The sequence below is a fragment of the Bombus terrestris genome, chromosome 1, assembly GCF_910591885.1.
Source record: "Bombus terrestris chromosome 1, iyBomTerr1.2, whole genome shotgun sequence".
NCBI lineage: Eukaryota > Metazoa > Arthropoda > Insecta > Hymenoptera > Apidae > Bombus > Bombus terrestris.
In genome coordinates, this window is record NC_063269.1 from 10,930,384 (window position 1) to 10,954,993 (window position 24,610).

General features: G+C 39.4%; 1 protein-coding gene across 1 annotated transcript in view; it reads right to left on the reverse strand.

The window, feature by feature from the left end:
- Positions 1 to 24,610, reverse strand: part of LOC100652269 (palmitoleoyl-protein carboxylesterase NOTUM) — a 32,940-nt gene that overhangs the window by 4,166 nt on the left and 4,164 nt on the right. The window contains exons 2-4 of the mRNA XM_012312080.3: positions 812 to 1,178; positions 409 to 469; positions 59 to 282 (exon numbers count right to left, since the gene is read on the reverse strand). Of these exons, the coding sequence (XP_012167470.1) occupies positions 59 to 282; positions 409 to 469; positions 812 to 1,178 (652 nt within the window). The remainder of the gene's footprint in view (positions 1 to 58; positions 283 to 408; positions 470 to 811; positions 1,179 to 24,610) is intronic.

The window sequence follows — 24,610 nt, forward strand, 5'->3', positions numbered from 1 at the left end:
TTTATTATAATATTACATTAAGTTCTAAAAAAAATAGAGAAGAAAAAATGTAGCTGACCCAGATTGTGATGAACTAAGCTGTGCACGTGATTCAAATTCAACATGACACCGGTTCCACCAGCGCTACTACCAGCCAAAAGAAGGGAGCTTGCATTCTCAAGTCCAAGAGGGATCAGATCCCGCACCACTTGCAGTACAATCTCTGCACCCATGAAGGAGAACATGTCATTCGGTAAAGCTCTAGTACCGCTCCAACTGTCACTCGTGCAATAAGGGACGAATCTAGAGATACAAGGAAATCTAGTTATGAAAATTTGATGATTACGTATCTTTAAGAATCGTTCAATATCGTAAGAAAATTTTAATCCATTTGAGAACAAAAATATGGTCAAGATGGACAATACCTACACGTGATTCGCATTCCACCAGTACGGATTCTCTTCCGGATTAGCTGATAACAGGCCACCAACTGCAACAAATTAGAAATTTTTCTGTTATAGTTTTTAAAATTTTATAACTTTGATGTTAATTTTTCTTCTATCCATAAGTACACGAACGATCTGAAAAGAAACGGTCTCTTACTTATTCGAACTTTTCTCCCATTTTAACTATATCCACTAAACCTTATTGTGTGTCGCTCGAGAGAAATCGAACTCCCCGAGCAATACGACATGTTGTCACGTGTCGCGAAACTCGTTAAACAGCCGACAGACAGCAGGGAGAAGATTGCGGAACGGCGCGGCGTTCCATTGCAAACGTTAGAAAGTGTCGAGTTAGGTGAACATACGACTTTCCAACGGAAGCTACTCACCGTCGCGTGTCTCAGGCCACTGAGTCGACGTCATCAGATGTCTCAGCCTGAGCCACCTGTTTCTGCAGCTCTTATGGTCGTAGCAGTACCAGCCACCTTCTAAAAAGATGATCCACCTCTTGGAACCATGCGACTTTCTCAGGTAGAACCCTGACTGGGATCCGTCGTTACATGTGATCGACCTGTTGCTCAGGTAGACCCTCTTCAGGCCTCTCTGCTCTTCTAAACCGTATTTCTCCAGAATCTTGATTAATTTCTGGATCGTGTTGCTCTGGATCGTTGCCGTGCTAGAAGACACGGAAACGGTGTTCGTCGGTTTCTCTTCGGCGGCTATCGTCAGCACAAGAGCCGTCAGGCACACTGAGATCTGAAATCGATGCGAATGATTCGTGGTGCAATACTTTCACTACGCGTAGCTACGTTTTAAACAAATCTTGCTACTTGATGTATTTTTTTACAATGCTGAAGTTTGTGAAAGAATTTGTGGATTATGAGAGCGTAAGTTTGTGCAGTTGGTAGGTTTGCTGCTTTGGTGTTAATACTGTACTTTTTTAGAGTATACATAACCAATCACAAGTTCGAGCATATGCTGGTTTTCTCCAAACGAGTTTTGGAAATTTTGGGGGAAAATATTTCTATGTATCGATGGCTTTATCTTTTTCTGCAATTTCCATTTGGAAAATCCTATATCATGTTTGATCCGCTTAGAAGCCAGCTGGAGCAACTCCTCAAAATTTTCTTAATTTTAGTACAACAATACGCGATAAGTATTCAACTTTGGATCTAACATTTTAACATTTTTTTAAAGTTAAAAAGAAATCTAATTCCCTAAGTTATTGATTTCAATAGAATTGATCAGTTTCACTGAATTATCCTGCAGGAAAATGAACCCAATTATGAAAATTAAATATATTTTACTTATTTATTCTCATTAGTGCACTTCGTATAGCAAATTTGATTTTAAAACGGGAAGGTTACTAAGAGAATTAATTAGTTAAGACACAGTCGTACAAAATTTTCATTATCAAAGATAAAATAGAGTCACGTAATTTATAAAAAGCTCTTTTCTGGACTGAACAATTTTAAATTTTATTCCTAACACGTTTATGCTGAAAAAAATTCCAATCTCGAGCACGTGGTCGGAAATCAAATTAACAAGATAAAGGACGAGAATCCCGTTTCGCGGGACCGCGTTATAAACTGGAAACTCCGGCTGAGTACGTTAATCACCGCACCGTATAGTCTATGATAATGAGCCGACGGAGATACTGTGGCTGAGTGAGCAGAAACTGCAAGCGAAGGAGATAAGCTCTTCATCGTCGGTCTCCCACGTAGTTCGAAAATGACCATTATTCAACCTGTTAGGCAAATACATCTTACGATGGGGTAAACAGGCTACCTGTTCCAACCACTTTGATCCCCTTGGCGAACGAAGGACGTGCCGTCATGTCGAAGAATTCATGCCAGTGGCTTTAATACGTTAGCTTGATGAATCTTAACTAGATTCTCATTATGATGATAGTAATGCATTAATATATTTTGCTTCCATGGCTCCCTAGCATATATAGAAAGCATCATGTAGATACTTCACCCTGCTACATTTTTTGCTCACTTCTGACTCAACCATATTTCTTAAGTAAAAACTATCTCAAGTTTGAACAAGATATGAAAAAATTCTTAACATTTCAATTCTATATTTTTTGAGTTACATATACATATTATCGCCTTTACATACTGTCATTGTATATGAGCAATTTTATTTTTAAATAAATTTAATCATCATATATGAATGTAAACTCCACTTCAATCGGCTCTTCTCTTCGTTATTAACAAATTCGACACTCATGACAATGATCCAGCCTCTGCTGGCTAAGGATTGATAAAAACTCTTTTACACTTTTTTCAAATTTACAAACTTTTTATAGGAAGAAAAATACAACTGAAAAATATAGATGGAAAAGTATAGTTGAAGTGGAAATAACCTAAAGGTTGTAGTCAAACTAAAGTTTCAAGCAAACTGGCAATGCAACATCCTTGCAATTTAGTATCTATAGTAACTATGCAATTCGGCACGGGTTTATATTCTTAACGACAAAACGCACACGAGCGTAAAATACTGGAATCTTACGCTCGTGGATCGTTAGAAATATAAATTTGCACCTGTCAAGGATAAAAATCACGCAGCGTCACGACTATCACGAGTAGAAAATCGCAGTGTAACGTCGCGACTCGTCGCCATCGCTCGTCTAGTCGTCTACATCGAGCTGTTAACTATAACGACTATTTCCAACCATCTCTCGAATTTCACCTATACACTAATATACATATACTAATCTTTACCTCGTTCGCAACATTCCTGAGAGACCAAGCGCAACAATTTCAAATCGGCCAATTTCCCTCCCCTTTCTTGATCCCCTCCTTTACACAAGCCTGTAATTTCTCCGTCGACAGGGATTTTCACCGTGAGGGCATAGAAAGCAATAACAACGTCGGAACGGCGCGGTAACAAACGAGCAGCAGGCCCCGGGAATAATTTAAAAGGAGGAAACGTCGTTTCTTCACGGCGCCACTCGCTCTTTCTCCTTCTTTCTCTTGCTCTCCATTACTATAGAGAATATAACTCGTGCGTTTCACCACAACCCCTCCTTCAATCTCTATCTTTCTTTCTCTTTCTTTTTTACATACGGGGTGTCCCAGTAATCATGAGACGATCAGCAAGGTAACGATTTTACAGGAAGGAATAAATCGAAAGTACAGAATAACATTTTTTCATACGGTACTTTGTTTTCAGCGAAATTGAATATGAAGATTTGTTTAGTGTACATAAACTTGGCTAATTGCTACCTACGTACGAGTAAACTACCAGCAAGAGGTTATTCTTCGTGCGAAAATAAGCTAAAAATGTAAGGTAAAATTTGTTCGTTTGAAGTATTATTTAGAAGGGTTCGAGCGTGTTTAGTTAAAATTTACCCAGCACAAGCGTGCTTACTTCATAAATTTTCAAATTTTATCTGTTTGAGAACAGGCCAACCTAGGAAAATATCGTATTCCACATTTTCGACTTATTTTCCCATGTAGAATAAACTTCTGCCAATTATTCACTCCTGCCCTGTCTACAATGAGAAAAGTTAAAGTATACTTGACAACTTTTCAAACCCAATTTTCTCCAGAACGAAGCATCAGATTTATTTTACATTTTCAACTTATTTTCTCGTGTAAAATAGCCCCCTTGCTGATTGTTTCATAATTACCGGGATACCCTGTATAACACGCACATGTATACAGTTGCTTTGTCTGGCTCTTTCTCTCTGTTGGTCCCAGCGTCCCAGCCCAGCAACTCTATCGCGATGTCGGCTACTTAGGATCAAGTTCCAGGTTGCAGAACGGTAGCCGACGGCGGAAACACCTCGGAAACAGAAGCTCGTTCTGGCGGCCAGAGCCAGATGAAAGGGAGCCGCCCAGCTATGGACGCTGGAAAGGAGAAACGTTGTTGCGACGCAATTATGATCGGGCATAATGGGCCGCGAATACCGGATCGGCTTTGGAGCACGTATCGAAACATACCGCTGTCGAGAAAGAGCTCCTTTCAGTACGACCATGAAGCGAAGTACATTTCGAAGATACTTTCGACCTTATTCGAGGAAATAAAGTTGTAAATTGTAGTTTTGTTTCTTTCATTAATATCATTATTATTATTTTTATTGTAATCAGCGTCTTTTTGTCGAAAAGGCATATAAGCTAAATTGATGAAAAGGACTTATCAAACAAAATCGCATCTTTCTCTCATAAAGTTCGTTATCGAAGCTAAACCCGAATGGACACCCTAGTCACTCACGAACCTCGCATCGTTAATTACGCTCCAAGTGGCCTCCACTCGCCGAGGGAGAATATATCAAAGTTCCGTTAACCAAGACTAATCCGTGCCGTGTCGTCGTGGAAGCGGACGAACCAAGTCGTAAATATCATTTACACGGGACTAGGAAAGCCGGAAGGTTCGTTCATCTTCGACCTGAGCAACGTTTCACAGTTCGATGACGCTGGAAATCGCGGAAACACTCTCGCCAATCCCACTGTGGGGAAAATTTTCCTTCTAGCGGGGAGAATCGATCTTTGGAAGGCTGGAACGCGATCGCCGTTCGCTTTCAGACGATTTTACGAGCAGGTTCTGCCCGAAGCGCCGCTGAGAAACCGCGACGAATCTGAACTTTCGGGCAGATCGTAAATAAAATTCACGAGCCCGGACCCTCCCACGCTTTGCGTAACCACTTTATTATGCTGTAAATCAAGCTGTCCGTGCGCACGAACGCCCTTTACCGACGGCCCTTTGCCTCGTGTCTCTGAAAAATTTCGTGAACAAAAAAGGGGAGCAAGAGAGAAAATCTTCACTGTTGTGGTGCACTCCTTTCGCTAAAAACGATAGTGACACGTAAATTTCCGGTCGTGTCACTTTAGTTTGCCGATCCTGTGTCCACACTATTAGTTTTGGACGGTTTAGTGTGGCCACCCGTGAACGTTACGAGCGTACGCTTATAAAAGGGTGCCGCAAGGGGTTGTAGTGTTGCAGTAGCATAAGTTTCGGTTTATGACTTTTAGTCCTTTTTGTGCTGTCTTTCGTTGCGTGTATAAGGTTTTATTATACGATGTATTCGATATGAATAATGTGAATAATATGAATATACGATGAATTTCTTACTTGAATTTATCGATAGTTATACTGCTCTCTAAATGTATGTCGGTACATATGTCTATTAATGAGAACAGAATGAAGAGCCTTGATGCAATACAGTAACTATCAATTTAACAAGACTTACAATAGCAACGCGTGTAAACAGAGATTAATGCTTGTAAGTCTCAAATATGCACGCGTTGCGATCTAAGTAGAATTACGACCGTTTAAAATTTCCAACGGTTTTTAAACATCTTATTAAAATTGAAAAGTGTGAGTGAACAATTTATCAACTATGACATATATACTACATAATAATTTGAATAACCAAGAACCATTTATCATTCATATCGTAGGTACTGTTGTAGTATCTGTATAAGATAAATGAAATTTTTACACGTAATTCTAACTTGATGTCCAAGATTGAAATATTTTGTGCAAAATTCCCAACTCCAATATTATATTTTCTCAATAAAAGATTACTTAAAAGAGCTTAAAACTTTTTGTCCTTTAATTACTTCGATTAATCAGATTTTGGAAGAGATGAACGAGGCGTCGTCCGGCGATCAATTTCTGCAGGGTTGAAATACTGGTCGCCCTATAATCCATTTCCATCCCCTTTAAATTTATAATCCCCCTGGATCTACGTATAATTCGGGCGTGCATCTCAAAGAACTTGTCCCGGTGCTTATGGAAACCCTCTCTCGTCCTTCCCTTTTTCCTCTAGTTCGCCACTCTCTCTCTCTCTCTGCCTCTCTCTGGCCTTACCCTGGTTGTTCCTTTTCTCTCTTGCGCAACCAGCGCATTAGAGGGTGTTCTGGGCGTGAAGGTGTCCGTCATAATTTGCCAGCCGGCGCATAATCCCCGTGACAAAGGCCGACAAAGTGACGGTTGTTACTGGCCGCTACCCTTTCTTCAGACTGCTAAGATTCCGGTAGCAGGTAAAGCGTTTAAAGATTTCGGCCATCCGAAACTCGGATAGATGGATCACGGTTGGAAGTTGAGATCTTTTACTGGTGTTTCTTTTGAGTATTTCGTAGATGTTACGAGCATACACATTAGTAGATTGCGAATGTTTGTGCATATAGTTACGAATGCAATCAAAAAAATGGAATCTAAGAAAATATTTATGCCACTTATTAAATACTATAAAGAGTACTCGATTTTGGATATCTCTAACGAAACAACCTCTCGTCAAAAATAAAATACCAATATTTTTATCTCGTGTATTTGAATAACAAAATGTACTTTTATTATAAATAATAATTGTCTGATATTTCTTTATTTTTTAACGAAGTGTATAAGTTATATATTCATTTTTTTCGTAGCTTAAAACTAAGTCTAAGCTAATCTAAACTAAAACGTGATGCTTGCAGAGTAAAGCGTTATTCGTGCAAATGTTATAAAACTAAGATTTCTCTACGGGTTAGCGTTCAGAACGTCTCCTTTGAATAGAAAGAATTTAATAATCGCGCCGTATCAAACGTACGCTTCGCCAACCGACAGCTGTCGATATTCTGGGAAACCCTTTCGTTACTTCGTCCCTCGATTCCATCTATCCATATCGCCATCGAATTTCACAACGTACAAGCCGCGCGCGATCCGCTTATCGTCTTCTGCATCCTTCGTGCCAATTTCACTATCCTTCCGTAGCTGTTCTTATCCATAAAGAATCTTTGACGCCGTACATGAATGTATGCAAAGAATTCATTTACAAAATTGAATTTTTGTATGTTCTGAAAGGAGCATCGTAAAACTGAGAAAATTCTCTTATCATATAGGAAAGCGTTATTTTATAGATATTAAGTTACATAGAAGTTTATCATAAACGTTTTCTTAAAATTAATCAATCGCGCTATTTTAAATAGATTATCTCCATTTGTCAGATAAAAAATTGACCTAATAGTTGGGAAGCTGTTTAGAAAAGGAGCTCATAAGACTTTAGTTCTAATTTTTTAATATTACTTACGTTCGGATTAATAATCGCAATGGCGCTTAAAATACTTCGCTTTTTAATATATACGAAATAAATACAAATTTCATAATAATTAAGCCATTTGTGTCAACAAAAATCATCGAAGTCTTCGTTTCTAATCTTAAAATCATTTCACTCTCAGTACTATCTACTGTTCAATTTCCAACTTTCACTTCAGAATGCGCTCTAAATCATGAAGTTTTCCTATTTAATTTCACCATACTTTCTACCATGCATGCTCAATTCTTCAAGTTCAAGAGGACATTTCAACTTTTCAATTTTTATTTTCTGAATGGAGTCTTTTCTTTTGAATCGATTCAAATTACCGATGGGACGTAGAATCATCGAATTTCGTTCTCAAAATCAACTTTTACGAAAATCATTTTGACTCAAAGGGACACTCCGAGTCCCAATATCCTCTCTTTAATCGATTCTCTTCGTTATTCTTATAGCTTCTTATTTTGAAAATGATTCAACTATCCAACTTTTTCTTCAGAATCGAACTTTCTTCGAATCAGTTCAAATACCATCAAAATGATTTTTTCACTTAGAACCTCAAAGCGAATCTCTTAGTCTCGAGAAAGAAGAAACATTCGAATTCTCAAAATCCTCTCTTTAGCCACCTCCCTTCGTTAGCAGTCGCTACGCCCACGTAAATATCCCTATGTCGAACTTTACAATTTCATTCTTCCAACCGAATCTTCTTTCTCAAATCGACCAAACTACCGTCCAAACGATCATCAAATTTCTGTCTCAAAATCAACCCTTAAGATTCTACACCGAGCCACTTGGACTCAGACACACGAAATCCCAATTCTCTTTGTTATACGTCACGATGTCCGCGTTTCCTAGCGGCTCGATTTTTTCCAGAAGGTCGATTCGTTTCGCGGGTGCTGCAGTGGCCGGTGGTGCGTGGCATTCCATCGAATGCACGCTTACGAGCCACCGGTGCGCCTCTCTTTCTCTTTCCTCTCTCCTCTCGGTACTCCACTCGGTGGACGCGAAAACAAGTTAAAAATAGCCAGCGAGCGGATCGCGGTCGGCACCTTTGAGACCGCGGCTCGGAACCCGCAACAGTCGTTGATCGTTCGCATCGTGTTTCGTCGTCCGGATGTTGATGATGATGGTGAGAGACCGTCTCGTTACCATTACGAGGGCCGCTCACGCAGCCGGCTAACACGCACCGCAAACCTCGCATTACCATAACCGCGTGCACACAGAACCGTCCGCCGCTTCTTCGGGGCTTCCACCAAACGTAGGAGAAGGAAAAGAAGCGAAAGGTAGGAAGAGAAAGAGAGTGAAAGGGAGAGGCGAATCACCGTGGTGTGCTTTCGAGCTTACCGCGGGTTTAACGATCTTACAGCGCGACTCTTGGTGAACGCTTTTACTGCTCGGAGACCTGTTAGCTGCTCTACTAAGATTGACTGCAATTGTCAGCCGCCTTTAGCATCCCCTTTCGCCGAGCGCGCAACTTCAGCTCCCCCAGGGGGAGGTTTAACGTCGTTTGCTCGCGTTTCTATTAAGCCGTCTCGCAATTTCTACATCCTATGTATTCCGGCTTATTAAAATATTTAACTAGAAACTTGGCTTTACTACTATTGTGTTGAATTATGGAATATCAGAAATTGCCGTAGACTGACGGGCTGCAAGCAGATTGAAATTATATTTTTAATTTGTAAACTTTTTTTGAATAAATTTCATTCGTATTTAATTGAATTTATGAAAGATCAAGTAAGATGGAAGGTCTTTACGTATTAGAATAATTTTGTACATTACTGTTACGTGTTTTAAGATTATAAATTGACACACAAATCATTTGAAGCGTTACGGGGAATATATGTGTCGCAATGTTGAACGAATTAATGAGAAAAAGAATAATCGTATAGTACAATGTTGCATTTCCTATGTTGATTCACGGCTATAGATAAGCCGTATCGGTGGAATGATTCATGCCATGCTTAGCTGTTCGGTCTACAATTAATGAATGGATGCGATAATTGCAGCAACAGCGGATCGAAAATTTGCAACCTAAACCGAAGATAATTTATAGGGATTCCCGATCATCTAATTCTCATTCCAAATGTACAAACGAGCATAAGTTGGAGATTATTAACTGAAAAATTATCTTAGACCAAGAGTCACATCATAAATACCTGTTACAAGTATCTCGTTCTATTAATACGATTTAAAAGATTTTAAAAAAAATTTTATATATCTTTCATCAAAATTTTCTTACCACAAATAAAAGTGGAATATCTTGTATCTCTTACTTTGCTAGCTGTCGCACCCCTAACTCACGCTTTCTTGCACCATGTTAGGGAACTTTCTCCCTTTTGAATTTTATAGTATCTATGTATGTACATATATATGTATGACTCCTCTATTGAATTTATAGTCTCATGCACATCAACGATAAATATTCAAAAGCACTAAATGTCGTTATACCTTGTTTTAACACCTTCAAAGTCGTTAAATTGTCGCTGAGTCTTTAATATCTTTAACGCTATTATCATTCTAATTTAATGCTTCTCAAGGGTGCTACAATGGGATGAATTTTACACAAATGTTTTAGTATACGTCTTAAGAAACATGCTACTACTTAAAACATTCGTACACTTCCATCGACTACATGATTTTTTTAAAAATCTTCCCTGTCTTTTCTTTAAATAACGAAAAGACTTCATATCATCTTACTCACTCTTCTGGAATTATTACTTCAATAACGATTGAATAACAAGATCCAAACTTCGGTTATTAACATGCAACATGGCACGAATCGCATTTTTCACAACAGCAGCAGCAAAGCAGAAAACAGGTAGCTAAGCAAAGAGAGTTTAGGCCAGGCATCCAGTCCGTCTCTAGTTCGTTCAACATCTATCCTCGTCGACAGCTCAATCGATGGAGTCGGTCGCGTATCTTCTGGCGGAAGAGAGCGGCGCGCCGCTTAAAGAGACCGACAACCTCACGGTGAAGAAGAAGAAGAGAAGCATGTGCGCGGAACATCTCAAACGCGCCGTCATCCGTACCCGTACCAAAGATACGTTTTCAAGCGTCGATCGTGCGTTCTTCTCGGCCGGACGATGAGTTTCGAGCCCTCACAGGGATGTCGATGGCCTCGTTAAGCCGAGGTTACGCGACGACGCTTGGTCCTTCTTCGAGAACGGCTGCCTCGTAACGCTCGCCAGAACTCGGAAAGCACACGACAACGATGATTTTCACGCGAAACGACCGGCAGCCGTGTACACTGCACAGGTACGCTGCATCGAGATCTCGCTACGAGATACCAGGCAGGTGCTTTCTCCAAGCGCCTCCTCCATCTTTCAACCCTTCGCGAGAAGGTTTGCCGAATTGTTTTTATTATGCTCTATGTAATTGCTTGACGAGATTTTTCGAGAGAAAGAAAAACGGGTGGGATTTTAATTTCAACCTTTATTGGTAACCGTTTGAGGAATGAACATCTTTTAATGTAATTTTTTAAATCCTCTTAAAAATGTGGGAGGTATTAGATTGTTCGTTAACAAAAACGGTCTTCTTCGGTGGTTTTGTAAAGATATAAGACACTAAAATTTGAGGTAAACTTCAAGGAAAACAAATATACTCATTGTTTACTTAATCACCAACTTAGGGAGTATGCAATAAAACATACAAGGGTTAATGTGTTTTACGTGCATAACTTCGTTTTCTGAAAATGTGTATATCACTTACCATTAACCATTAACTTTCACACTCAGAAATATTGACACCTTCTAACTGGACTAATTTTATGGACATTTTACGTGCTCACCTTTATGTCCAATTTATAGACATTTTTTATGATTAAACAAACGACGTTACAAACATACACCACTTGTGGTAGTACGTTTCAAAAGTCGCTCGAAAACGAGGGTAAATACGCGTCGCCGCGTATACATATCCGAAACAAGGCAGAATGCCCATAGATCGAAAGCCAGAGAAAGAAAGAGCAAGCTTGCGCTCGTGTAGGAAGGGGTAGATGAGGCACGCTGTGATATCCTCAGTAATTTATGGTGAAGGACTGGAGGACGAGAAGAAGATAGAAAGAAAGAAAGACAATATCAACTGCGCTACACGTTTGAACGAGAGAGAAGTCGACGCACAACGCACGACACATAGAGAAAGTGGAAGGATAGAGGCAGATAGGCCATGAACAGAACACACACAGCTTGTGGGCACTCGAAGAAGAGACGAGGCGAAAGACGAAGAAGAGGAAGAGGAAGCGAAGAGGGGGTTAGAGAGGAAGGAAGAGGGAGCAGGTGGCAAGATAGGGTATACACCAGTGGATTAAGGCGCGGAGCGGCGAGTCAAAGAGATTTTCTCCCCATCCCGTCTCGGCGGGGGCCCCTCGGCCTAACAAGGGCTGAAATATGACTGCCGCAGCCCTACCTCGCCTCGCCTTAGCCTGCCACGTCTTTGGCCGCTGTGCGCCTTTCGAACGAACCATGGAAAAGCGAATGAGATATCCGTTGCCGACTAATTTATCGGTCGCTCTTCCCTTTCGCTTCTCAGCGAGACTGGGATCAACGCACTTCCCTTGAACTTTCTCGATTTGCGTGAAACCCTTTGGCCTACTTTGGATACCAACCCTTTAGACGTCTCTTAGTGATGAAAGAAAAATTGGATATTAATTGCGCCATATTTCTTCGATCGACTTCTTGGTATTAATAAATGATCTGAATATACACGGTTATTCGTAATAATTTATGTTTACATGCCAGTCAAGTGACTGTCAGAAAGATATCTACCATATTATGAATAATATTTATCTATTTACCATAAATAATAATAATAATATGATGGTTCGAAAATACAATACGATTCAATACCATTGTTCCATTCAACTGCTTATTCGCGATTACATTTTTATCTACTCGCGATAGGAGCTACACGCTAATTATCGAGCTCCGCGAAATTCGATTGTAACGATTAATTATATTTTGAAAACGATATCGAACGAAGAAATCTTCGGATTTATCGCGAAAATACGTCGCTTTTCTTTTTATCCCTTTCCGGAATAACTCGGTACTATTCCGGTTGTGATTGCAATCGCGAACAGCGCAGATTCGAAAGATGGAAGGATATCGGTGCAATTAAGGGATTGTGCAAAACATTTAGGTTCGTTTAATGGCGTGGCCGTTTGAAGCTGATGGAGTAAATGGAGGGTGTTCAAGAAAGAATACAGCGTACAGCGGTTTAATGATACGCGATAGTCAACAGAGCAGGTGGTGCTCCGTAAATGTACGCTTATAAGTTAAAGTTTAAGGAGAAAGAGGCTTTTTGTTCGGCCATATTAGAGAGCTGCGTGTTCGTTATGGAATTTGTTTTTGTTGTGAAAATGTTTACAATTCTGTAGAAATGGTGGGTTATAGAGAGATCTTTGCTCATTGAATGTAAAATAAAGTAATCGAAACTGTACTTAATAATAAAGTAACAATAACAGTTTTCAAAAAGTTTCGTGTGATTCTCAGTAATTCGCACCAAACTGTTATTTCTTAATTATACTATGCTATTGTAGATCTCACATGCATAGTACACATTCTTACAACTTGCAGCCAAGTTTCTTCGTGGCACCACCGTGCGTTGTATAATTAATTTACTCGTGCATTCTCCGAATCGCTCTTTATTCGTTTATCGATATTCACAAATTCTTGTTATCACAATAAGTACGTAGTACATTTGTGTGTAATAAATGGGGATATATAATTATTATTATAAAACTTTGTTATATTATATTATATAAAACTTTGTACTCTATTACTCATTATTTCTTCTTCGTTACCCTTTTTTTGAACAAATCACAACGACCATCGTGCTCGTTCTAAAGTAAAACAAAAATCTAAAGAAAAATAGATTCGTAAAGAACAATTCTACATTCTCGATCGTATTAAGTTCTTCTGAATGGATGAAGATGAAACGATTCCTCCAAAGTAGCCACCGCCATCCGCGATTTCGTGGCAGTTGAAAAATGTGCCAAAGAAATCGCGCGAAATTACAAGCTGCGATCGCAGTATTTTTCTACGGGACGCAATGACGATGATTACTTTGTACGCAATGACCACTCGGTGCGCTTTAAAGCCGCAATTTGCACGAGCCGCAGCTCAAAGGGTGTTTCATGCTGCGAAACCGCAGCGGCTGTCGCGATTTCCGGCCGCAGGAAATTGCCGAAATTACCAAAATCTCAACAACGTCCCGAGAAAGACAAAATATAAAGCGTTCAGAGAATTGTCCTCCTTTCTTCTCTTTCTCTCTCTCATTGCAGATGAGATCTGTATGTTAAGCAGGCGGTCTTTGAGTCGCTCACGATTCTCGATGCGTTTCTCTAACGCGCTTCATGGTTCATTATGCCGCGTAATCGCGAGGACATTTATATTCTACGAAGATTTCTCTGTACTATTGTGCCATCGACCTAGATGCGCTAATTGGCTTAGCTCGTGATTCGATCGATTGTCTTCTCCTTTTTGGAGATGTATACTCAGCTTCTCGATCCTTTGAGCAACATCGATAATTAAGTCTCCAATGCATAAACCGGAATAATATTAGTCTATAAGATTGCATCTTTAATTTAGGAAATACAGAAATAGGAATTATATGTCTTCGACAAGAATAATAAAATACTTTTAGGAAATTCTTATTTGAACCTTAGTAATTGAAAGGTTTCACTGTGAATGTTATCGTGTTGCAGGAAAACAACGAATTATATTATCTCTTCTTTTCTACGATAATATATATCTGATTCTACATGGAGATTTTTTTAATGTCTCCTCCACTTCTATCTACATGCACTTGTTACTTCCGTATCATAAAATTTCCGATTGTGTTCTAATTATTTCACTAGTACATATTTCGTCTTTTCTAACATAATTCTTCTACATTGCTGATTATGGAAAAGTACATTACGGCGTTAGGGTGCCTTCAAACTATCAAAATATATTGCCAATATTTCAAAGTTTTCAACTAAAAGGATCAATACGTATCGTCGATACAACTGTCGATATTATACATAATTGTCGATATTGTATTAATAATATAAATATAATACGAATTCCCCTTTACATCATCGAGACAATTCTTACTTCCCCAATATGATGTCTTCACACCCCACACTAGTGTTCCATCTGCTTAACAAAAATCAAGATAAGGTTCATAAAAATATAAAGACTATAGTGCACAGAAGAAACCTATCGGGTACTAATAGTGTGCAAAGTAATCGGGAGCGTGTGGTGATTGCACGGTGGTCGTGACTGTCGGTTACGGTGGTAGAGGATGGTGGTGGCATTGGTGGCGCTGGCTCGGCCACTACTAGCGGTGCTAGTGGCCGTGATGGCAATGGTAGCGGTGGTCCATCGGAGTAAATATATTGGATGGTGGTAGGATTGGTGGCGGTGTCTTCCGCTCTCTACTTGAGCCGCGTGCCCGCTCGCTCGTTCACGCCCGAGGTGCGCCTTTGATGTGCCGCCTACACCGCGTTCTTGCTAACTCTCGCGCCGCCAACCGCGCCGGATTCTGTTTTTCTTCCCTGGCAAAAATCTTCCACCGTCTTCCTCTTCGTTTCTCATCCACTTTCCACAATTCCTTCTCCCTTCCTCTTTATACCAGTTGGCGGCAAGCCTAGCGTATATACACGTTCGCACTCTTACATCCTTTTGCTCGTCTCTGCCCCTTCCTCCAGCTCGGTCTTCTTGCTTTTTCTGTCGTTATTCCTCCGGCCGGTTGCTCGTAGCCGGTAATAAACGAGAGTCGGAAAAATCGCGAACAGAAGGAGAACCGTCCGACGACGATGGCCTTGATTCGGAGGCGAAACGGAGGATCGATTATCGCCGGTCGTTTGAGGAATCGACCGCAGCGGAAATGACGTTTTTGCGAACGCGGGACCTTCTCTTTCCTCGAGTAGTACGCACATAGGCTTCCCTTCGCGTTTGCGTGCGACTACCAGGCGGATTTGAAATCAAAACTCCTCTAAGAAGAGTTGCGTTTGAAGTTTATTCTACGAAGAAATTCAATTTCAACTTGGATATTAATTTAAATTTAGATTTTAGATAGAAATTTTATTGCTGTTCTTGATAAGTAAGATTCGTTACGTATAACAAAGTTGTTTGGCACGACCAATTGTTACCAAGAAGAGTATCAATTACGAAATTATTCCATATTGACTTCTGCATGTTTCTTCGTTTGTTTTATTCGTATTAATAAACGAGATACGTACTAATATATAGTTATTCATAAATATCTTCGTACATCTGAAGAACAAAAAAAAAAAAAAAAAAAATGAAAATAAAAATTTTCGCCATAAAATTAGTTGAATTCATTATTTGTACGTTCTACATTGTGCATTTTGTACATTGTACATCTTTGCAGTGAAATTTGTTTAAATGTATTTTATCCCTGCTGTTCTCCTCGTTTCTTTTTCTTGTTTGTATCTCTTCAGATACCTTTTTTCTTTGAATATTTTATTCGTACGGAGCACGAAATATATAGAAGGTAATAAAATTATACTAAACCAAACATTTAAACTCCATTCGTATTTTAATAGTGTCTATTAAATTCTACCGTTTCAAGTTATACAGACCCGACATCCTACTTGGATTGCTATCCTTAGGAAGGATAATAAAAATAGCCCTGTTATAAGATATACGAAGACTTCCCTGACTTACGATGCCGTAATTTAAATCTTACTGAAAAATGGACAGTACGTCAGTTTCCCAACGTTGTCTTACGAAAACGACGTGGAACAAAGAGGAATCGAACGTGGCCGTGAGGCGAGTTAGATGAAATCGAACCCAACGTAGTAGCAGTTGCGTAGGCCAATCATTTTACGGGGGCTTATTTCGATGACCTATCTCTCTCCTTGTTTTGTGTTCTCTCTCCGTTCCCCCGCTCACGGACATTCTTCACGCGTGCTCAGTCCGCACGCGGATCCTTTTGCTGCATCCTTACGCTTTCCGGAAGCCCCTACAAACTTCGGCGCACTTCAAAGGTTCTCTTGGCGTTGATCAGCGCTCCGCCGTACAAATCGATAATGCGATTCATAGTTGCTCCGTGACGAAGTTTCGCTGTAGCCTTTTGTAACGTGGACACAGAGCCTCCGGGGACCTAATAGTCCTGCCTGTTCGACTTTACCGCTTTCCAAAAACGAAATCCTTATTTGATTCGCGTAGATCGACCTATATCATTCAACTACATATATACGTAAATAGGAGCGTTGTGAAATTATATTTTAGTTTGAATGTCGATTTATTTAGAGGATTTTCCGTTTTTATTGATTCGTGGCTAAATTTTTCGAGAGAATGGTTATCCAAAATTGTAGGGTTCATTTCGCTTCGCACGATGATTTCTTTAAAAGATCTTAGCATAGAATGTTAAGCACTTTGTGCTTTTAATAATTTTGTGGTTAAATTTTCAATATTCCTATATTACATTTCTGTATAATTAGTTACAGATGTCCCGCGATGTTCCAATTATTTCCGAAATTTTTCGTTCGCTTTTATTCAAAGAGTGATAAACAATTTGTCGAATTTCGAAGTGAATCTTCGCCTCGATTTAGCAGGTTCATCGTCACAGAGAAGCAGAAGCGATTCTCCAGAGCTGCATCGAGTCAAAGGGCTTTTGAGGGGGCGCCTCAACAAATTTGCAAACGGTTAGCAAGGGCATGCGTATTTATTCAGCCGTTCGTCTCTTTTTACTTCCTCAAAGACAGCGTCACTACCGCTTTTCTGACCAGTCGCTTCCTTTGATTTTTTTTTATTGGTTCTCTCTTCCTTCTTTGTTCGCTACTCGTCTCCTTCTTGCCGCTTTCCTCTTACTTTCCTCTTAGGATTATTTCCTTTCTATTTCGGTCATTTTCTGTTCTATTTGTTTATTTAACCATTTTTATCGTTTGTCATATATCTGTAACCTTCTTTGCACGTAGTGACAAATAAAAGTATCGGTACAGACCAAAATTTCCCATAAAATACTGTACATTCCTATAGAGCATATAATTCTTCACGCAAATTTTTTCTAACGTTATTGTATATATATATACTTCTCTAAAGATGATATAAATTTTTTGTCATTCCTTTAAAACATTAATTATATATATCACTGTTTTTCCATTACGATAAAAAGTAAAAGACTTCGTTCTCTATGTTATCCCTTTGTGTCTATTTTTTTGGTTAACGATTCGATCGACTGAAATACACCTACTGTTGCTCTTTTTCTAGTTTCAAGTTAATCCTTCTGATTTAGTACTCCTTGATTTTTATCTTTTTATGACTTTTATCTTTGCCTTCTATCATCTATCCCTCTTCTTTATTCTGTCAAACCTTCAACCTGTTACATCCTGTATCTCCCTCGACCCTTATCAAATCCACGAATCCTCCACCTAATCCTTTTTCTTTTCTGTATCTTCCAATCCTCAGCATCTTCTGTCAAACCTTCAATCCTTTGCCCTCTATCAGCCTCCCTTTCTCCCTCATTAAATTCACCAATTCTGAATCTCACCTTCGTCTCTCATCCATTCCTGCCTCATCAAACTTTCACTTTCTGAATTCACCTTTTCCATATCCACATACACATCCTATCTTTCACTCTTTCCTTTCCTAATTTTCCTTTCTCCCTAAAACCCATTTAATTTTATCCTCGAGAAACCTTTATCATCCTCAGCAAAGCTTTATTCAAGGAGCAATATCTACATATGTGCATCAATTCAATGATCCTCAAGAAAACCGTACTGTTTATGGGACGTCCTAATATTTACTACCCCCTTGCTTCCAAGTGTATCAAATCTCCCTTTGTACTTCGATGGGCCCGTCACCGTGCACCACCGTCTACCACCCCCGCCCTATCTTAACTCTCTTTCTTCGTCCATTCGTGGCCCGCTCGTTGTTCGTACACCCGTGTATATCGGTCTGTGGCGCACAGTCGGTTCACCGAGTACGCGGAACAAAGAGAAACAGAGGCGAACAAGAAGGACAGAGAAGGAGGAGCGTTTGATCTCACCGCCAAGGCAGATCGGCAAAAGGCCTTTTTCTGCGGGCCCCGAGAGAGCTTCAAGCCGACCTCAAAGACTTGACTGATGACTTGCGGCCACGACGACTCCGCGCGCATGGCTCTGGTCCCGCGAACCAGCGCTGGGACAAACCGACAGTTCAAGGGAGAAGAGGAAAGGAATATGTCGAGAAAGACGAGCGAATGCAGCAAATAAGTAGAGGAGGATGGTCCATGTACGGCTTGCTGTTCTAGCGACGAACGCCGATTTCCAGCGAACGACGCGTGCCTACTCGCGTGTCCAACGAAGATTTGGGATTCCCTCGCTGGACACGGAACTCCGATGCTCCGGTTCCAAGACTGGATTACCCTCGCATCGATCCAACCATGCTCGAATCGTGCTTCGTTGGTTTCACGGTTTACGTCTCAAGTGATTGTAATGTTTTATCGGAAAAAACTAGTATTTTTTTTTAGAGATGCTTTGGGTAAGGTTCGTAAAAATATACAAATATTTATCGTATTAGGAGGATTTGAGAAATGGAGTGAAATTTTACAAAGACTTGGGGATATTCGAAAAAAGAAAAAAATTAAATCAGGAGTTTACTAGATGAACACCCTTCATCAATCATAATTGCTACGGTACATTTCTGAACAAGCTTACGATTTGAGTTAAGAATTAAATTTAGGAGCAACATTTTTCATATGAATACAAATCAATCTTAATCAAAACCATCCCCAAAAATCACCAAGTCATCTATGAAACAAATATACATCATCAAAACAACCTATATACATATAGGTATAGCTATATAGCACCAAGCAAATATATATCAACCGCAGGATCGACGTATCCTACCAGGAAGCAAGACCCGCGATTTCATCCTGGCGTCATTGTCCCGACTACCATGGTGCTTACATAACGAACCGAGAACCATCAATTACGTCTTGCATAAAGCGGCGCTCGCCACGCAACAGCACTCTGCTCCGAGTCCGGTGACGCGAATAAATCGTCTATTGGCCCAGAAAAATCCGTCCGTGTCACACTTTTCATCGTCCATCTAGAAACCGGAACCCTCTGTGTTTCACTCGATCCACAGAATGATTAGTCGAAAATTTTACATCGACTATCAATAGGTTAATAATGATACCAAAAGGAACAAGTAGCTAGAATGTATATTTTTGTTTACTATAATATGATAATACGTGATGATCTAGATTTTATATGAATAGTAAACGGGATGCAGCAAACGTTGTTTATAAAATATGCTATGTAAGTTAATTAAGATTTGTAAAGTATAATGGTGATACGGAAAATACAGTAGAACAATCTGTTCAGTAGCCCAAGAAAAAGATATGAAATTTTAAAAAAATCAAATTTTTCTCACTGAAGAATTCATCTTTAATTCGTCATATCTACTGCTTCATTCTAATTCGCTGATCTGCCAGATTATTTTTTAATTAGTCACAGATATACTGCGATAGTCTGTTGTAAATAGAACTCATAAACATCCATATAATTACTATTCATACGATGTCCACTTGTTTTTCTCATTAACTGTTACATTAAGTTTACGTAATAAGTACTCATGTTCAAATAAGCAGATTCAATCGGCAAAAGCTCAGTTAACCGGATATTAACTAACACCTGGTTCGTATAAATGAAATTCTACCGTACAAATATTTTCCAAATTTCCCTCTAAACGTAAGCCAGAACCTTTTACCACCGTTCTCTTCATAAACTCAGATCAACCAGTCAAAAATTGATAGTTGATAGGGTAGTAATGGTATTTAGCAGACAGAGTATCTGTAGTGTATGATCTCAGTGCACGTGATCATTGGAAAACGAAGCACGAGCAAGCAACTAACAAGGAAAAGACGACAGAAAGGAAGAAAGAGAAAGGCGGAAAGGAAAAAAGAGAAAGGGAGCATCGGGGGCTAGTCAGGTCAGCGTCGCCGACGGCTGGCTGGGCTGTGGGGTATACGAGGAAGAGGAGCGTTGTTCTTGGGCCCGCCGTTCGGAGGGGATGGCTCGGAGGAGAGAGACTGTCGGCTCCTTTGAAGTCGGTCGGTACCGTGTGTAATTAGGCCGCCGCTCCCCACCCCGCCCTCAGCCTCTGATCTCGCCGCGCTGTGTCGCTAATTGCTCACCGCCCCACGGCAGAAGCGTCGTCGTTGTCGTCATCGTTATCCTCGTCCAATTCTACGTCAGGTACCAACGTCGTTGTCGTCATTGCCGCCGCCGTCGTCGTCGTCGTTGAGGAAGAGTCGTCACGGGGTCGTTGTTGATTCGGGTTTGTCGAGTCCTCTTAAAGTGTAACGAACTAGACAACCTGCCCCGTCTAAACTAAACATCAACGTGGACGTTTGCTAATTCCTAGCCAGGGGCTATGCACCAGGTAGACCTCAAGTTGGACGAGCTTCGGTAGCCAAGCATAAACGATGCGATCCAGAAGGTTTGTCGTTGCCTCAGGACCACATTCTATGTGTCTCTATAGGATAGAAGTGCTATATAGAATCGTGTTAAGGATTTTGGAAAGTTTGGAAGTTGTATTTGAGAAGCGGTATTGAAGGTTTGCTTTCTGGCATTGAGTTTCCAATTTCAATGAAGTTTTTAGTGCGATGCCTTGAACTCTTGCATACTTTGTTCTTTGTTTACTTTTGTAGTTTTCTTAGGAGACTTCCGCTTTTCGCTCGCGTAACTATAGCTTCATTAAGGGTTGAACGATATACGTTGGTACTGAATAACGTCGAAACACATGCCATACCTTTTCAAGGTTTTATGAATTTGTACCCCGGAAGCATTAATTTTCATAATCGTCATTTTATTGGTAATTAAGTTTAATTCAATATTTGTTTCTTTAATTCGAAGTTATTTTAGTTTCGTTTAACATTTTTACAATGGATTCATTTATACGAATCTGCTAGGAGTCAAGTAATTTATGTACCTGATAAAAGCTCGTCGTAAGAATTCTTGTTCGAGTAAACAACAACGTTTCAATCAACAAGTAGGAGCCAGAAGTTCATTTAGTCCGACACTAATTTAAATTTCCTTCACACAGATGGAGCTCACATAAACAAAGTTCTACTACAAATTGCTCAATTTTTTAAAAATCTCTTTTTGTTTACTTCCTTCCATTTATTTCCTTACTATTTTTACTCGTCTCTTCTTCTACCTTTTTTCAAGTATTAAATACAAAATCCTATTGTTTGGAAACAATCTGCGCGTTTCTCGTAAAGCATACAGTTAGAATTCTTTGCGAGCCTATCTAACACCAGTGCTCCCATTTTTGACGTTCACATTCCGGCTACAGCAATCTGCCGGCTTGGAAAAACGTGCGACCGCTAATTCACCGTCTTACAACCAGACAATGACTCGGTATTCAGAACATTCCGGACATTCGGTTGAACGTGGAAAGACACGCGGAACCAGTGAGAGTTCGTTGCGAAAACCGAAGATGTTAAAGCCAATAAGTTATGCCAAGCAATCGAACAATATGAATATATCTAATAAGAATGAGAGTATTACGAGTTTCGCAGACCACAAGTTAATTCTTCGGTAGGAGTAAAGCTCGAGGAGAGAGAACGTTTTCTGTCGAGAATATAATCGAATGAATTAATCAGTGATTCATACGATTACAATCGCGAGACTGTAATTTGTTTCGTCGGTGTTCTTTAATTTGAAACATAGTAATGGAAGCAGATCTAGATAACGGAGGTATACGCTGATGTAATGAGTTAAAAACGTACCTTTACGTAATTAAGATCGGTAATTATTGCTATGAAATGTAATAAGCCTACGTAATTTATAACGTACTCTTCTTTTAATATTTTCCACTTTTCTTCCATTACTGGGAATAAAATCATATTAAGTATATTACGTGTTTCAACCAAATATATTTGAACTATCAAAAATTTGATCGATAAATCATTCAATAACAAAGTATCTTGGACGTTGTATTTTTTTATAAATGTCAGATAGAAAAATCCGAAACGACAGCTTTTACGGCCTTTTTTTCAGGTAGATTGATGGTTTGTTTTCATCTTTATGGAACTTTCTGACAGAAAAAATATTCCACACTATGTGTTGAAAGAATATCCTAACAAAGATAAAAAAGTTATAAAAAAAGAAATAAATGAACTATCCGATAAATAAGAAATAATCACAGGTAATGGTTAATATTACACTGAAGACTAATTATCAGAAACCTCGGTTAAACAATATATTTATTTCTATGCAAACAACGAAAATGACAGATCTTTTCGATCGACCCATTACATTAAAAAACATCGAAAGTTTATTTTTAGTTGCTACTGTAGGATTTTGGAATACTTCTAACAAAACAAATATTGTTATAACTATGCTATTCGATAATACGCGATATTAAATAATCCTTATAATCCTCTATTAAGTCAAATCTTAACACCATAACTTAAGACCATATTGTAAGTTTAAATTTCTTATCGAGATACCTTAGAGTTTCATTTAACTTAACCCATTCCCATTTCACTGTAACGGTTGATAAAGCAATCAGTATCAGTCAAGGGTTAACAAGACAGCCACCGGAATTTCTTTGATCGACTAAAATTCTCAAATCAGACTCTTATTGTTAGAAAATGAATTCAGAGTAGAAACACTTTTCGACAATTCACCGAAACGTACAAAACGCTACAAGAACGATGGAGCATCTTTCTGCGAGCTAACCGAAAAGACACACAGAGATTCAGCCGCAAATCTAACCGAAAATCCAGCTTTGGCGAATCGAAACAAAACGTTCCGACGCAAATGCAGTGGAAAGGCGAATAGATAAGAGATAGAAGGGCTTAACGAGCGGAGGAAACGAGAAAGCAGTCGCAATGGGCGAGTCAGAGAAAGGGGAGAATCGATGCAAAGACTATGCATGGCGCGCGAGATCACAAACGGAATCTCGATGTAAACATGCTTAAACTGTAATCTCTGCCTTTCGGCTCTTTCTCTCGTCGGAGTTGTACTTGTTGCACGTCTACCCTTTGATGTCGGTCATGCACTGCTCGAAATCAATTTAGACTCATTAACGGGGCTTGAACACAGTGCCAAAGGATATCCGAGCAAACATCGCGTGCCATTAACCTTGCCTCCTTTAGCAGGTGCCGCGGAGTCCTCCTTCTCGACTTCCTTTTGTTTCTCGCGAGCGTTTTCGATCCCCTATTTTGGGAGACACGCGTTGCGCACCAACCAGATTGCAGATTCTCTTTTTCAGGTATCTTGGATGCGATGCAGCGGGAATTTCGTCAATTTGAGATCGATTGGGAAGATCATTGCTAGAGCGCGGATTTTTATGCACATGTGGAGAATTGAAAAGTGTAATTATTAGAGTGCAGATTTTTATGAATTTATGAAAAATTTAAAGGTGCAAAAATGCACAGAATAACATGCAAGAATACAGAAAATGTAGAAAATAGAGAACTCGTCATAATATTTAACAGATAAAATGATTTCTGCTTGGATTCCATTTCCTTGAGAATATTTATAAAAATATTAGCATAAATATTCATACCTAACCCCAGTCTAGTAATGATACACAGGGATGCGTATGATGTACAAAAGCATATAAAATAAGATATAGTAATCGATACAGCGAGGATCGGATAAAATTTAGGGGTGAGTTTTTGAAGTTTAATATCGTTCGGGTAATTTTTAACCGATTATCGACGAACGATGTTTCGGATTTTTCGCTTTAAACGAACGATCTTCTTTTAAAGACGGGTCAAAGATCTGAAGATTAGACATCAAAGCTCGGTAAGAAATTCTTTTACCGGATGACGCATGTTTTCTCGTTCAAAGCAGATTTTTCTGTTCATTGAACGAGTGTTCGAAACTTGATACTGAGCAGACGATTTCCCTTGAGATCAAATAACCCGACGTGCTTTAGTAGCGTAATCATGAAAACGAAAATTTGCCGATTCTGGAACCATTGGTAACAGAGAAGAACAACTCAATGACAATTTAAAAATAAATAATTATAAAATTCCATTGTCAAGATTACTTTTCCTAATACAAGTAAAAAGTTCAAAATACATAGATAAAGAATTTTAAATCAAACCAGCGGTCGTCTTGCGCACAATTTAACTAATATCATTGGCGAAATCTTCACCAGTGAATTTTCTAATTTGCAAGTCTCCTGATTACCATATTTGACAC